This window comes from Carassius carassius, chromosome 50 (assembly GCF_963082965.1).
Source record: "Carassius carassius chromosome 50, fCarCar2.1, whole genome shotgun sequence".
Classification (NCBI taxonomy): domain Eukaryota; kingdom Metazoa; phylum Chordata; class Actinopteri; order Cypriniformes; family Cyprinidae; genus Carassius; species Carassius carassius.
This window is the reverse complement of record NC_081804.1, coordinates 11350255-11367648: the sequence shown is the minus strand read 5'-3', so window position 1 is coordinate 11367648 and position 17394 is coordinate 11350255. Positions and strand designations below refer to the sequence as shown.

Genomic DNA, 17394 nt, shown 5'->3' with positions numbered 1-17394 from the left:
TAAAAAAAAATTTTGTTTGGTTTTGTTACCATATAACATTCTTTCCATTTTCTTTACTCAAAATGTTTTTGGACACATCTCTATTGTTAACGAAATAGGCCTGTTTTTTTACTTAAAAGCATCAATAACAATATTGTAATAAATGGCTATAACTTGCTTGGGGAATGGTATATGTAAACTAAATTTTATTTGAAAGTTTAAAACACCCAGACACAACTTTCTAAAGAAAAATATCCAAACTTTAGGAGTTTCTGTTTGAGTACACAGTAAAAAAAACTGTTGCTTGCATTTTTCTTAAAATTCTGTAATTTCATTAATTCTTAGAGAAAACGAAAGGAAAATTGAGACTTTAAATTAGTTAAACTTAAACTGTAAGTTCTCCAATTTATAACTTTATATGGCACTTGATGCTGACTGCTAGAATAGGTCTGAAAAACAAAGAAAAGTGCAGGTGTGTCAGGCGCCCCAAAAACGTTCTAGGTCTTTAAGGGTTAATACACATAGTTTTCATATTCAGAATAGTAAGAAAGTCCTGCTTTGTTTGCAGTTTGTAGTTCAGCAGTCCTGATTTCGGTTTCTCTTTTTGAATAATTAAAATGGACTATTGCCACTTGCTGCAATAGACAGGTATTTCCTTTCATGCAGGTGCAAAACGTGTTTTGCTCTAGTCTTTGCAGTGTGTTCAAGCATGAATTTTAAGCCCAGGCACATGCAAGGTGCCAACACGGTTGGCTTTCGTCACCACCAGTTTTTCATTGGCAGTTTGGTGTGTCGACCTCAAGGGATCAAGGTTTGGCTGGTTACCATGAGCCCCCCTGCTGGTAGATCCAGTAACTATGGCTGTAAAGAGCATATTTCTCCATTGGCATCTTGTATTCTGACTAAAGCCTATTGAGATGAATGGGAATGCTATCAGATCTTCAGATATTGCACACCTCCTTGGTAACATCATAAGGCTGATGGACACAGGATTCACACAGAGGCTCAGACACCAAAGAGGGTATAACCAGAGAGTGATTCAGCATTGTGACTCAGTGTTTGTTGTAGACACAGTCTAGATTAGCTGTGAAAAGATGTGTGATTGTGTCTGTGTGCTGAATCATGATTAAGGAATTTATTAAATTGATTCAAGAGATTAATTGGTTCCAGCTTTTGTTCTGGTGAAGCATGTACCTTCTTCATCAGTTTGTACAGATCTCATATGTTATAAGCTCAACCAAGTGTACATACTGTACAGTTAACTTGGTTTAGTTCTTTTACTATAGAGGAAACATACTTGGCTTGCCATATGACATTTAAAACACTGTCTGAGGGCTTTATTGCTTTAGAAAGCAAAAGAACTGAATTAGATGTGGGAGCCGACTCCTACAGTCAATTTGCCACAAACTACTGTTGGCCCGCTTGAGAGAGAGAGAGTTACTCGGCTATATATATATATATATATATATATATATATATATATATATATATATATATATATATATATATATATATATATATATATATATATATACAGGTGCATCTCAAAAAATTAGAATGTCATGGAAAGTTCATTTATTTCAGTAATTCAACTTGAATTGTGAGACTTGTGTATTAAATAAATTAAATGCACACAAGACTGAAGAACTTTTGGTTCTTTTAATTGTGATGATTTTGGCTAACATTTAACAAAAACCCACCAATTCACTATCTCAACAAATTATAATATGGTGACATGCTAATCAGCTAATCAGCTCAAAACACCTGCAAAGTTTTCCTGAGCCTTCAAAATGGTTTCTCAGTTTGGTTCACTCTGCTACACAATCATGGGAAAGACTGCTGATCTGACTGTTAACCAGAAGACAATCATTTAAAACCCTTCACAAGGAGCCACAAACATTTATTGCCAAAGAAGCTGGCTGTTCACAGAGTGCTATATCCAAGCATGTTAATAAAAAGTTGAGTGGAAGGAAAAAGTGTGGAAGAAAAAGATGCACAACCAACCGAGAGTCATGTTTTGAAGTCAGAAATCTACTTTTGTGTCTAGTTTTGCAGTTTTTAGTCTTTCTTTTGGGACTCAGGTTGTGTTTTTACATATTATTTGGCTGGAGGGGAGTAAACTTTTTTTTGTTGTTTTTTTGGCTTTTGGAGTCAAGAGTTGAGTTTTAAGCCTTGTTTTTGAAATCAGGTCGTGTTTTTAGTTTTGGTTTTGTATTTTTTTCTTTTTTTCTTTTTTTGTGAGAATATGTTTTTTTGTCCTTGGAGTACTTTTAGGTCAAGTCTTGCTTTAAAGGCTTGTTTTTGATGTCAAGCTGTGTTTTAGCTCATGCTTTTGAAGTTAAAATTAGTTTTTTTATGTCTTTTGTCTTTAAGTCAAGTCGAGTTTTAAGTCTTGTTTCGAGTTTTAAGAGTTTTGTGTTTGGTGTCATTTGCTGTTTAAAAAAATATATATATATTTTTTATTTTTATTTTACTTTTGGAGCCTTTTTTTTATTTTTTTTTTGGAGTCTAATTTTTTTGCTTTAAAACGAAGACTTCAAACTTCAGACCACCCGTCAAGTTGTTACATAGGCTGCTTTGAATTTTGAAACAGGAATATAAGTATAAAACAAGACATTTTTTGTGTTTAATTTGAGCTTTATGAATAGTGTTTAATAATAAAAAAAGAACAAACACAAGACAACAAAAGCAAAGTCTTATGAAAGCAAATAGATACGTGACCATCCCGCACACTAATTTGATCAAACAAGTACAGGAAATATCCAGCAGTTACTTCATCATGAGTGTGAAGAAGTGGTAAATGCAAAATGAAATCTCCTAATGTGACGGCTGTTTTGTTTTCTTCTTTTACAGGTGGGGCACACAAGGAGATTTCACCACCACACACCCCCTGCCAGCGGTCAAAGTCAAACTCTTCACTGAAAGCACTGGAGTCCTGGCTCTGGAGGACAAAGAGCTGGGAAGGGTGAGATGAGAGTCTGTCCTTCCATCCACCGCTGAGATTTACATAAACCCTCCTCTGTGTTCGATCTGCACAATGTGCTCAATTATTGGCTGATGTTGCAGGAACAGATGTTCTGCACACAGTGTGTGACCTTGATGTGCGTGCACATGTGTTTGTATGTTTGCGAGGGGAAAGTGAACTACAGGCGAGGAAATCTTTAGTCATTAGGGCTTACACTCCCGGAGTAACAGATGGAGACTCCCCATTAGAGACTCGCACCAAACAGACTCCACCTCCTCCATTTATTTTTCTCTCTCTGTTCATCAGTCTAACCCTCTTTTTCTCTTATCTCCAATCATCTCTTTCACACCTATCTCTCCAGCTGCCCATCCAGGTGTATCGGTCCTAATAATGTGTTTCTCTCTTACTTTCTCTTGTTCTGTCCAGGTGGTCCTTCACCCCACAACAAACGGGCCCAAAACGGCAGAGTTGCATAAGATGGTAGTGCCTAAGAACAGCCAAGACGTGGATCTGAAAATCAAACTGGTGGTCCGCATGGACAAACCCCCCAACATGAAGCACAGCGGGTACGTCTGTAATGATGCTCACAACCTGACCTCCAGGATCCGAATACATCCTCACACTTGTTATTAATAGAAATAGAACATACTACAATAGTAGCAATAGTTACAAATAGAAATTCCATGGATAAATTCATTTTATTGAATAATAGATGGGTCATTTTTCACAATAGGAAATAATCATTTTATAATTATTATATAAACATAGAATAAATCTTATAAGAAAAAAGAATACCCCATTCAGCTAGAAGTAAGTTTACATAAATGAGGTGCATTGAAAAAAGTGTGGTTCTAGTGCCACCTTGTGTTCGATTATTATTCTTGAGAGTCTCCTCATGTCACACATTAGGTTTCCTTGGACTTCCAGGAGCCCCTCAGAAAACACTGGCTCTGTATATTACCTCTCTTATTTATTTATTTATTTATTATGAACAAATAAAAAAAGGACAATTCAAATAAATAGCAGCATTAATAATTTACAAAATTGCAACATTAAATAGAAATAATGTATATATAGTGTGTAAAAATCATTCAAAAAAATTGTATTTATAGTCAATTTGGTATTTTTTAAGCAAAGTAATATTGTAATTACATTACAAGGGATGAAAACATTACAAATTAAAAATTAAATAATGAACATTCAAATAAATAGCAACATTAAAAAAAAAAAAGTTGGCCAATATTAAACATGGGTAAACAAAAACTTTAAATATTTAAAAAAGTGTATTTATTTTTAATTTGCTGTTCAAGAATTCAGTTTTGGTGTGTTGGAATTTGCTGCAATGTTGGATTAAGCAACAAAATCACAAAGGAGGAAAAACATTACAAATTCAAAAGTAAAACGAACATTCAAATAAATAGCAAAATTAAAAACATTAAATACAAATCTGGCACCATTAAACGAGTAAATAAAATATTTAAAAGGAAGCATTATAACATTAGCTTTTTTATTTGTTTGCTGGTAAAGAAATCAGATTTGGTCTTTTTAAATCAATAAAATAACGAAGGAGGAAAAACAGATACAGATCCTTCTGACGGTCTGGATTTACTCATTCAGAACGAGCCCTGTCAGTAAATGCCTTAGTTCCCAAACGTGAGTAGCAGCAGTGAAGATGTGCAGGAGCAGCTGCTGGGGTGCTTCCCTCAGCGGGGCAGGGTCAAGGGTCACATCACTGCCATCAGCCTGCTAATTACCCAGAGGCCCTGTGCGATTCCTCTATAGAGCGCCTCCCTGAGAGGCCTGCTCTAATTGGCAGAAACCTCTTCAACCTGGAATTACCTTTTTATCGGACCTCACAAGACAGTGCAGAGGACCACTTACACACTCAGATGAACACAAACTTACTCAGACATTTATTTATTAGCCCTAAAATAAAAATTATGATTTCATTTTCTGTTTGTGTTTTCCAAACTCTTCTATTTTCTATTTGAAAATAGTTGTTTGGTGCATTTAAGTCATGTTGGAAAGATTGCATTTCTGAGTTGAATGCAAATGAATGCCATACAATTCATAACAACTCTAAACTTTCTTTAAGCCCTGAGGTTCAGAGTTTATGATGTATATGTGAAAAAACAAGTTGGATGCAATGGATGCAAGGGCCTTTATTAATTGTTAACGTTAGTTAATGCATTAACTAACAATGAGCAAGACATGTACATGTAAAGCATCTATTCATCCTTGTTAATGTTAATTTAAAAAAATACATTGTTCTTATTAGTTGAAGTCGATACAGCAATATTAACAGATTAACATGAACTAATATTAGAAGTATTTTCATTAGTTCCTGTTAATTACTATAGTTAAATAATGTTAACAAATGAAACCTTATTGTAAACTGTCACCAAAATAACCAAAAAACAATAGTATTGTACAATTGCAAATGCAAATATACATTAGTATGTTGCAATATGTATGAACTATGAAATAATTCAGATTGCAGCACTTTCAAAAAGTGAGTTAAATCATAAAACAAAAAATCTATGTACATTCTTTTTTGATCATTTTGTAAAAGTAGAAACATTGAAGAAATGTATTGTAGTACAGTTACATTGCCATCCGACCAAAGTGACTTGAAGGCATCTGACGTCATAATTACGACTTCCCATCTCGTAAATATAAACTTCCCAGGAGGACCAGAATGCACCATATTCCAAATCCTCTAAAGCCACATTTGTGTGAGGAACAGGATGAAATTCATGATGCCTTTTGGTCTTATGATACTCATTTGAGATTTGTAAGACTAAAATCATACCATTTTAGTCTTAGGTTTTGTCCAATTACTTATATACCCACACAAATCTACAAAAACAAACACCTGATGACTGTCCCAGTACATGGCAAGAGAGAGAGCTATCAGTGGGGAGCTTTTCAGGTTGATTGCACCCCATTAAAAGAAGCCATCTGTTTATCAGCAGAGCGACTGAAGAATTGGGAGCCATTCAGTTTTGTGGAGTGACCCCACTGTGGCCCTGAGAGAGAGAGCTGCCAGCTTGAGTCTGATCAGTCTGTCTCTGTCTCACTTATGCCCACTGGCTCTTTCTTTCTCTACCATGCTCCTTTTTTACTTCTTTTTGTGTCCCTTTAAAACCATCTTTGCCCTCTTTCGTTTGAGAGCCTGGGCACACATTAAAGTTTGCATTTTTAAAATCTCTTTTAACCTCACCCTTCGGTTACAGCCACACTTTGCATTCATGACTCATTGATTTGTGTTATTGCATGCAATATTTTATACTACCTATACTAAAAGACAGAAAATATAGCAATGTAATGGGAATTTAAAACGGTGTTCTAGTATTTTTATTTCTACAGTTATAGTATGTATTAATGTTTTGATTTTTTTTTTGTTAAGATTTATTTTCTGCTTAGTTGATATTTTGGTTTTAGTACTGTAATTTTACTTCTTAAAAATATTAAAGTGAGCTGCCAAGGCAATTTTTTTTCAGCTTGTTTTTAATAGATTTATTTTTAGTTATCAATAACTATACTAGTTTAAGAGCATAGTAACAATGTACTGAAAAATACAAGAATACATTTCTATGCAAATCATTTGTGAATCAGTTTTTACATAAGGCACTAAACTGAATCCTAATTTAATAATACCATTATTTAAAAACAACAGAGAAATCAGTACTGCTAGTGTTTCACCAATAAGGCCCAATGAAAATATGTTTTCTGCCATACTGCCGTTAGACCACATGGGGGCACTGCAACCATTGTAATAACACTTACAATGAACGTGTAATGACACTTTTCCTCAAGGTGATCTCTTAATATGTTTCATTTGACTTTTACAGTCATGTTGACATACATTGTGAGGTTAACATTTGTATAGTGTTTAAAAGATCAATGCAGTATCATAACTTGCATTGTAGAGCGATAAACCTATTGACTTTTCAGGGATGTTACCAAATGCTGAGAAGAACTGGTTATATGTAAATTAAGTCTTTATGCAAACCGGTTGAGTGCTTTTTGCTAGAAGAATTAATAAATTATATTAGCTTAAGATAATGAGTCTGACTCCATATTTCAGAGACCTAAAGATGTTGTATTTAGCAAGTGTTATGGATTTTGGCTGTTATGATTTGTAATTTCTTCCTATCAATTTTTCTGGTATATTTAATTTTTTTTTCCTGAAATGAAATATTACTTGTATTTCATAATTAATCATATCAAATGTTTTAAAATGCTATTATTGCGACTCTTCATATTCAGCATTTGTCTTTCCACCAAAACTACTTCCAAGAAAGCATAAAGACTTTTTTGTTTATAAAGAAAATTTGTTTATCTTCAGAAGACTATTGTTATTATTATTATTATTACTATTATTACTATTATTGTTATTATCCCGGCTCAGACTGAGCTGAAGTCGACTGGAAAGTGCCCGCGGCACGCCCGTTCACCCAGAGGTCGTCTCGCCTGCCATCAGCCGGCCATTGTTGCCATCTAAATGGGATCATGTGTATCAGAAAGGTGTCGGAGAGTGAGCTGAAAATCACTTTCACAAGTGGATGATTACCTCTGCCACATGTTAACCCAGATTGGCCCGCTTCCATGCACTCATTGCTCCCTCAACCTTGACTGGAGCTTTTTCCCCCCATAGGCGCTGTGTCCATTTATGAAGAATTGATTTCACCTCACCCATATTTCTGGACAGATCCTTTTTTGTTGTTGTTGTTTTTGCCATTTTTAAGAATGTGTGCTTAATCAGTAGCCTTAGATGTTTTTTTTTCTTCTCTGTCATGGAGTGGACATGACAGAATTCAGCCGTTTGAGGAATTAACGAATGGGGGTTTACACCTTGGCTTTATGAACATAGTGATTTGTTTTTAATCATGTCCGTAAATGAAAATATCAAGAGACCTTTCAGCTGTCAATTTGATTCATCCATGACACTCATTGTAATGTGTTTTTTTTTTTTTTTTGTAGGTATCTTTACGCATTAGGCCAGAGAGTCTGGAAGCGATGGAAGAGGAGATATTATGTGCTTGTTCAGGTGAGCAGATTTCCTAATCACAACTTTATATATTAATGTAATTTAGATTTTTGTCAAAATTAATATACATATGTTTTTGTATGTCTCGTGCATTTTGTGTTTGCAAGTGTGTTTTTTGTTGTTTTTCTGAAGGAAAACTAGTTTTTTTTGTTAGTTTTTCTGTATTTTTATTTGCATAAAAGAGTGTTGAACCATTATCGGTTTAATTAAAAGGTAAATTAATAAATTTATTAATTACTATCCTAAATAACTACTAGCCTCCTGAAATAACGGTATCATTTTTGTGTTAAATAATTTACGAGAAAAAATACAGTTTTAAGTAACGGTTTATAATTTGACTTGCGAACATGTTGAATGTAAAATGACAGAAGTGGTATCATATGAATCAGCTGGTTCTCGTTTAATTCAGTGTGTAACACACACACGCACACACAAACACACATAAATCAATAACAAAAAATATGGCTGACCATTCAGAAAACATCAAGACATAATTATTTTTAATTGGTAAATTTGAGTAAAACCCCACAGTAAATCCTTGCATATAATGTCAAAATTCCTTGTTTTCATTTGGAGTTACCTGTATTTGTACTGTATTTATGACGTAATTTACACAGTTTAGATATAAATTGTACATTTTTGTACATCAAAAGGCTATGGATATCACACAAATGTAGGATTTTTAGGACTGTGTGTTAAGATGATCTCCTCTCTTTTCTGTTGTTCAGGTGAGTCAGTACACGTTTGCCATGTGCAGTTACCGGGAGAAGAGGTCCGAGCCGCATGAGCTGATGCAGCTGGACGGTTATACAGTAGATTACTCCGATCCGCAGCCAGGTACACACACACTTCAACACTAATGGCTTATTTAGTCACTGAGTCAAATGCTCATGTGGGCGTTTAGATTTTATTTCAGAATTAGATGAACATTCATAGTTCAAATTGACCTCTGTCTTGAATTAGAATTTAGCATTTGCCGCTTTTAAAAAGAGATGCACACGTTATGAGCTTGAAATGAAAAGTGGGAATGAAATATTCGAAAAAACAGAATTTTTTAATTATATACTTTTTTATATTCAATTATTAATATTTAATGTAATATGTAAATTATAATTTTTTTTATTTTTAATTATATTTATACTCTTATAAACTTGAAGGTATTAATCTCAACTGTTTATGTGAGACAATTCCGTGCAAATAATGGATGATTGAATGAAAAGTAAAATGTGAAATGAATTGCCTGATATGGATTCATGTGCTAAAACAACATCTCTGCAGGTCTTCAGGGAGGCAGAGCCTTCTTCAGTGCTGTCCGAGAGGGCGATCTGGTGGTATTCGCCAGCAATGATGAACAGGACCGTGCTCTTTGGGTCCAGGCCATGTACCGTGCCACAGGCCAGTCTTATAAACCAGTAGCGCCCGCCCAGAACCAGCAGAACTGCATAGGAGGGAATGTGCAAAAAGATGCCCCTGTGTCCTTACTCAGTATGTACCTTTTATCCATCTTATATGATCCTTATAACTAAGCATTTAAATTTTTCTGCAATGCATTGTTTTTTTGATTTCATACACAATGTTTTTTAATGCTCAAACCTTAAACCTTCAAAGGTTGCCAAACAAATCTGTAAAAACAATGAGAAAGTGTTTTTTTTTCTGCCACCTTCAGCTGTGCCCTCTTGAATGGACTTAGAAATCGCAGGTTGTGGTGGCCAGCCATCGATCCATTGGGCCGCAGCGCAGACACAGTCTAAACAAATGTCAGCGGGGGGCTTGAATAACCCAAATACTGCTGCTGAGTGAAAGGAGGAACACTTACACAACTGAAATGCTACAGTTTGCTCACTTTCTACAAACAGAGAGTGAGCCGATTGAGGTTGATATCTTTATTGCTTCAGAAGAGCCATTCTGAGAGCTACAGGGCATTCATTTAGTGCAGAACCTTATGTAAAAGCTGAAGAAAACACTAGCATTTCGGTTTATAAATCTGGTAGTATATATGAAATTACGATAAAGCTGCTTTTTTGAGCATTGATGGTGATTGTAAACATAAAGACTGGCTTCTATGAGTTAGTAATCACTCGACTTCACAAGCGCCGCCATTTGACTTTCATAAAACATTTTTCAAGGTCTCTTTCCTCTTGTCTTACTGGACCTCAAACACAATCATTTTTTGATGCATCTTTTCATACCTCCAAGGTTCAATGCAAAAGTCACCTTGAATATTGGCAAGTTGTATGACAACGAGCATGGACAAGTTCCTCATTGCCTGTTGGATCAAGAAAACAGCATGAATGTCTCGAATATCATAGCAGCCACTGATAACCATGGTATTCGGCCAATTTAAAGGTCAGGCATTCTTTCAGAAATACTTCTTACGAATTGAATTTTATCAAGCGCATTTCAAAACGCCACTTAATGAATCCCAAAAATTCTGTCCCGTTTGATGCCTGTTAACAAAATCCACCACGTTTCAGCGAGTCGATGAAGTTATTAACTCGTCCTGACATTGGACTTCCCATCATTGATTGATTCACACAGATCTGTCTCACCGCCTTATCCTCAACACTAACTGGCGTCTTCTCGAAGCCAGATCTGTGTTTCTTGTCAAAAGCTCGGGTTTCATATTCTGAAGGAACACCAATATCTTGTCTTGCCTCATTAGTCTTTCTGACTCCGGCTGGATTCACCTGAAGCGACCCGCTGGGCCGTACCTGCGATATCGCCCCCGCTGCCATGTTGATACCTGTCATAAAGCTCCCATCCACCTTGTCGAGAGTTGTCAGATGGATGTGACTGCTGGCGTGACCGCCTGCCTCTCCTTCAGCTGGGATTAAAGACGACACACCCCCTCCGCACTGACTCCGTCCGCTTGTCCATGGATAATAGCAGCAACTTAAAGTTGACACGGATCAATGTGCTGCTCCTGTCAAACCCGATCCGTCAGACTCACAACGTGGATCAATACCACGCCTCGCTCCTCTTCATCCCCTTTTGTCTCTTTTCTATCTATCACATCCCCTTTCTCGATATAATGAATGTAAAATGACCTACATCGAATTAAAAGAACAGACAATGGGCCGACTCTCGGGAGATCGTACTTCTGCGCACCCAACAAGTGATGTTTTGGGGGGAACCAACAAATGCTCACTGCTTCCAGGCAAGAACGGGGCTTTTCACCGTCAATACCAAGTCGTTGGCATGCCAGAAATGGCAGCGTTAATAAAAGCAATCACTAATGCTCGTCTCAAGAAGGTGCCGCTGGCCATGGAGGCGTCAGGAGATGTGTCTCGAAAGCCTTGGTCTTTTGTGGTCCTTAAGAAGCGAAGGCCCTCGCTCCGCATATGTGGGCTCTCAACACGCCGCCAGCGAGTGTTAGGCTTTTCACAGACCTCCCATTAGCCCATTTTGAGGACGTTTGTGAAAGGACTGGAAATGAACTTGGGCACACTTTTAGTGCTTTCTCTTGCTTTTTCTGCTCACGTCTTTCTCTCTGCTCCCTCTTTCTCTGACTTGCCCTGACCTCTTGGCCTCTTTGCATCATGCCGAATATGTCAGGGTTTTTTTCTTTTCTTCCCCTCCTGCATTCAATTCCCCCTCGTTCCTCTCCACCCAAGCCGTGTCAGGAAGTCTGAATGTGTACGGGAGAGACCGTTGGCCAACGTGTGCACGTGTTCGTCCTAATTACAGCGCTCTCACAAAGGTGTGCTCCTTCTACTCAAGGTCGAGACTCAATCAGCGTGGTCTGAACGAGTGACATCACTTTTATACAACTCACCTGTCTTCACCAGCCACCGAAAAATTGCTTTAAGTGCTTTGAAGTCACACATTATTTTTTATATTTTGTTTCCACACATCGGCGTTTTAAACGTTTTAATGCGCTAAAGATCAGAACATTCAGCCCGTCGCAGCTTAGCGAAGGGCACAGAGTGTTTTTTAGCCAGACCTGACTTTATTTTAAAAGGCTGAATGCTGGTTTGAATGCGAGAGGTGGTCGATTGGTAAATTAGAGCACTTTGGTGCCGATATTTATGTGGGCATGTGGGCAAAGTGCTAATATTTTACAGCAGTTTACAGCCATGCTTCCCTAACGTTTCAGAGCGCCTGCCAGTTTTTGCAGCAGAAATGTGGAGTTTCACAGCATAGCTTTGGCCAAAAGAGGTGAAATACAAACACTCAGGCTGTGTGCAAAGATGGGGAGTGTGTAACCAAACACAGATTTCTGACTTTTACACAGCGTTTCAAGGTGTGAACCACACTTATGTTCTGCCACAGTGGCCTCATTTGAATTGTTGTAGTAGTACATCAAAAATAGTTCATAATATACATTTACCTTTCAATATGAAGCTGGGAATGTTTGTTTTCCTTTGCCCTAATTGATGTCTTCATGTATTTACAGCACAAACAAGCATTAACTGGCCATCTCTCATGGTGGGGATAGGATTTTCAGCACAAAATGGTCCTGTATGCCAGCGCGTGCCATATTTCTGAATGTGTGTTTCTGGTGCAGGTCTGGAGAAGACTCAGAGACAGGGAGTGGAGGAGCTCATCTCTGCCATGCCCTGCAACTTCAGCCACGCCAGCTTGTTCATCACCCTGCAGAAACACACACTCGTACACCGCATGAACGACTCCTTTTCCTGCCTGGTGAGAACACAAAAGTGTGCTGTGATGGAGAAGATTGTTGTTGTTATCTGAATAATCACACATATTAGATAGCATGTGTTTTTATTCAGCTAGCTAGCAATTCTACTGAACAATTCTGGTCCTCAACTGTTTTTTTTTTTTGTACTTTTGAGAAATAATTATTTGGGAAAGAAAGTGGAGATATAATTGTCTGGGATACATTGGTTGCACTATAGTTTTGATTTACTAAAAGTAACTGATTTATACGAATCATCAGTTGGGCTGCACTGATTATGCTGTATATTTTTGATTCATTAAAAAGAACTGGCTCATAAGAATCATTCATTTGAGAATCACTGCTGTTGTTGTTGTTGTTTTTTAAGAATAATTTGTTGAGGAACTGGTTGGACTGCATTGGCTACACTGTATGGTTTTAAATGAGTGAAAATAACTTATTAATGCAAAACATTCAGAATCATCCGGGAGTCGGACTAGACTGGTTGTGCTATATGTTTTGGATTCACTAAAAAGAACCAGATCATAGTAATTCATTCTCAATCAGTTGGACTACACTGGTCGCATGAATGGTTTTAATTCTCTAAATCGTACCAGCATTTAAGAATCATTCTTTCAGAATTGGTTTAGACTGCAATGGCTGTGCTGCATGGTGTTGATTAATTTGATTCTTCATTAGAATTGTTTATTAGGTAATAATTAGGCTAAATTATTATTTTTTAAAAATGTATTCCCAAAATAAGTATGATAAGTCTGTCGATCACATCCAGGTCTTCTCATGAGTGAGCGTGTTATGTGTTGGTGAAAGTATTAAATATGGGGAGGGGTTTGTATGACTGGAGGGGAGGGATGTAGCCCTCCGGCTGAGGCAGGGCTCATGGTTAAGACGGGGATAAACGCTTCCAATCAATACAACCCAAATAGGAAAACCATCCGCTTACATCCCGTCTTCTCCATTTACTGCCTTGAATAAAAGATCCCTGCTGTGGACTGAGTTAGTGTGTTTGTGTCTGTGCGTGTGATGAAATTGGAACAGTCGTTAGGCACATACATGGGTGAATTGTCCTTGATTGACGACAAGTTGGGTGGAGGTAGCAAACACAGCTAACAGTGCAAATTCAAATGTAAGTTTTTGTATAACTCAGTACACAATATAAAGTTACATATAAGTGTTATTTTTTTCACCATTTGCTGTTAACACCCTCAGTTGTTTTTTTCCCTCTGTCTTTTCACCCCCTTTGTCACTTCGTACCTGCTCTGAGTGAGCACCTTCTGTTGTCCATTCAGCTTCTGAATGACTCTGTCTGTGTTTGGCTCTTTGTGAAGGCTCTACAGCCTTTGTTCAAACTTCTGTGTTCGCCTAAAAGAGAGCCACAAAAGCCACCTGAATGTGCTGCTTTTCCCATGCCTTCTGGGATGTGACATCTGTGGGGGAGTGGGCCTGTTTTCAAGCAAACGAATGGAGGGGGAATGGGATTTTTCAGCAGACTACATAAATACTATATGATTGCCTACGATCTCTATCTTATATCTTACAGAGTGTGGGTCGCTAGTGCAATCTCTGCACTAAATGCCATAAACATCCTCAGACCTTCCAAAAATAATTTCAATACATCTGATGACGCTAATGAGTCAAAAGCATCAGTGGCTCGTTAATCTGCTAGTTTCATACTTCTTAATAATAATAATAATTTTGTTTGTGTGATTTTTGTATGACGTTACATACAGGTTACAAAAAACATTTAACATTTAGGATCATAATTACACAGATTTGAATTTTCGATATATGTAATGCATAAACATGCCACTTTAATGGATATTATAATGCATAAATCAGTAATAATATTGTAAAAATATATATTTTTATATTATATATTTATTATATAATATATATAATTTTAGTACAGGTTTTTCAATTTCAGGCTTTTCTTATCGTTTGTCATTTTATATATACTGTATATATGTGTTTGTGTATCTCTCTCTCTCTCTCTATATATATATATATATATGTGTGTGTGTGACTGTTGTGTGTATTTATATGTATGTGTATATATAGATATGTATATATACATATATCTATATACATATATTTGTGTATATAATAAAAGAAAATCTTATTTCAACATAAAATAACATGAGATAATATTTATACAATAAATGCAATTTTTTAACAAAGCATTCAAGTCTCAGATTATCAAACCCACTCTAAAAATCTCACAATCAATACATGCAGCCTCAAGGAAAATCAATAAGTGGTGCTGTTGTTTTTTTGTTATTTTTTTGCGTCAGCTGTCGTTTGATACAGGGATTAGGCTCAGTGAGCTGTTGGTGATTCAAAGACCAATATTTTGATTTTTTTTTTTTTCTTGACTACAGGGAATGTGTACACTGGTGTCATTGGACTGTGTGTGCATCTTCAGAAGCAATTTAAAAAAAAGTATATTTTTGCAATCAAAAAGTTCAGGCTGTGAATGTGTTTTCAAATTAGGGGCAGTGATGACCAGTCATGCTTCAAACTTAATGAAATTACTCACATCCCCTTCACCCTCCATCCCATAATCACACATTCTCCCTGTGACACACTCCTCCACATTCACCCTTATTAACAACCATAATGGCTTCTAGATGGGACATAAAAAAGCTTTCTATTACCGTCAGTTACTGGTGGAAATAAAGTGATTCAGGACTTGACCACATAAGAGACACTCATGAAACTAGCAGGCTAACAGGAGCGACTGACACTTTTGTCTCATTAGCTTGGTTTGTCAATTATATATATATAGGATATTTTATATAATATGTTTACTTATTTATTTACTTACTCTGACAAAAGTAAATTCCTATATGTTTTATATAGTTGTATAATAAATACTACTAATGTAATTATTATTATTTATTTTTTTATCATACAGAACCTAAGTTTGTTTCTATTAGTAAACTTTCCTTGTATAATATGTATTAAGCCAAAAAATACTAAATAGGTTTTGTCATCCACAAGCAAGGTTTTGTCATCCGTCTCTCCTTCTGTGTGTGAGATTTTCTTTTTTTGACGAGGAGAGCCAGACCGGGCCGTGTTGGTTAGCATGATGCTGCTGCCGTCTCAGTCGGTCGTTAGCGGTTAATTGAGCGCTAGGAGCCAAGACACGAGCAGGCCATCTGTTTGCCAGAGTGGAACATCTTGTGGCACTCGGCTCGGCGCTGGGCCACCGTTCCTCAGCCCTGAATGGTGCAATATTAATAGAGCTGACCAAGAAGACAAGAGATGTTCTGTGACAGAAGAAGGTTGTAGGGGAAAAGTGGAAAGAAGGGCAGTAGCTCAGGCCTCAATGTTTTCTTATTTGTTTTTTGCTGGCCAAGTTGGGCAAGTAGTTTAAATCTGCACTTACCCTGACAATTTTTCAACTGGCTCCGAAAATGATACTGTTTTATTTAGCATTTTTAAATGTTTATTATTAGCATGTCACAAAGGAATATTATAATTTTAATATAATTAATATTAATAACTAAAAGAAGTTATAACAACAAGGTTTTTACGCAAAAATATCTGGGAATTATCTATTTTATGTCCCTCCATAACAACAATAAATGTATAAGGTTGTTATATTTGTTTATTATTTTATTATTATTATTAACTTTTATAATTTTTGTGCATCTCAAGTTATTGTTAAGCCCTTTGGATGTCAGAGATTGATTAAAAACAAGATGCAAGAGCTCAAAACTAACTTTTTTAATTAATTAACTTTTGATACATTTTGTAGTGTTCATAAAACATTAGTTTGCATAATTTGTTATTGTGCATTGTTCTTATAACCTTGCAGGTCATTGTTTTCACTTGCATCATTGTATATGAGGTTTAGGGTTTTCCCCTCATTTTCATTTGAGATGCTTAATATTACACTGTATAAATAAATACATGAAAGGTTTTTTGAACTTGTAAATAATACAAAGATTATTTGAGTCTAGAACCATTTCTGGAAATAGTACATTTTCTGATATTTAGGTTAAGAAAAATCATATTTAATTTTAGAATAATATTTAGAGAGAGTACTATTTCGGTCTTTCTACTTCAAAATTTCCCATTTAATCCTGCCGAGTATTTAATTCTTCGTTAAAGTGTTAGTTTGCTTAAGCTTTAGTTCGTTTAAGTGAAAATTGCTAGTGAAAATAGTTTCTTCACCAAATTTTTTCAAGCGTAGAAATCCTCCACATGAGGTTCTGGAGGAAAAAAAAAAATTGGACTTCCCAGAAAAACCATCTTTAGTAGATGATGTTTGTTTGTCTAAAAGGTTACAGCCAACTGGTGAGAAACTCCTTTTATTACTCACCCAAGCCAATTTTTACTTAAAAGATTAATTCACTTCCAGAATAAAAAAAAAAATCCTGATAATTTACTCACCTACATGTCATCCAAGATGTCTGTTTTTCTGTCTTCAGATGCAAAGAAACTTTCTTTTCACCTTCATTTGTAAACACTGGGTCGGTACTTCCACCAGCGTCACCCGTGAGCTTTCCAACGTGACTATATAATGCGTGAAGTCGAGTTAGTGCAAGATGAACATTTGTGGTTAAAAAGTGTGTGTGTGTATATATGTGTGTGTGTGTGTGACTGAAGAAAGACATGAACATCTTGGATGACTTGGGGGTGAATAAATGATCGAGAAATGTTTATTGCGGAAGTGAACTAATCCTTTAAAGATGAGTGTTTATTTTGAAACCTTTATGTGAGTGTGAGACACTTGCTTTGAGATTGCAAGGTTGG

The 17394-nt window shown here is 36.3% G+C and overlaps 1 protein-coding gene across 9 annotated transcripts in view; it reads left to right on the top strand.

The window, feature by feature from the left end:
• Positions 1-17394, top strand: part of LOC132133802 (calcium-dependent secretion activator 2-like) — a 173774-nt gene that overhangs the window by 92289 nt on the left and 64091 nt on the right. For all 9 annotated transcript variants that reach the window (XM_059546785.1, XM_059546792.1, XM_059546791.1 and 6 more), the window contains exons 7-12: positions 2833-2944; positions 3371-3510; positions 7931-7997; positions 8726-8834; positions 9276-9482; positions 12505-12641. In XM_059546785.1, coding sequence (XP_059402768.1) covers positions 2833-2944; positions 3371-3510; positions 7931-7997; positions 8726-8834; positions 9276-9482; positions 12505-12641 — 772 coding nt within the window. The remainder of the gene's footprint in view (positions 1-2832; positions 2945-3370; positions 3511-7930; positions 7998-8725; positions 8835-9275; positions 9483-12504; positions 12642-17394) is intronic.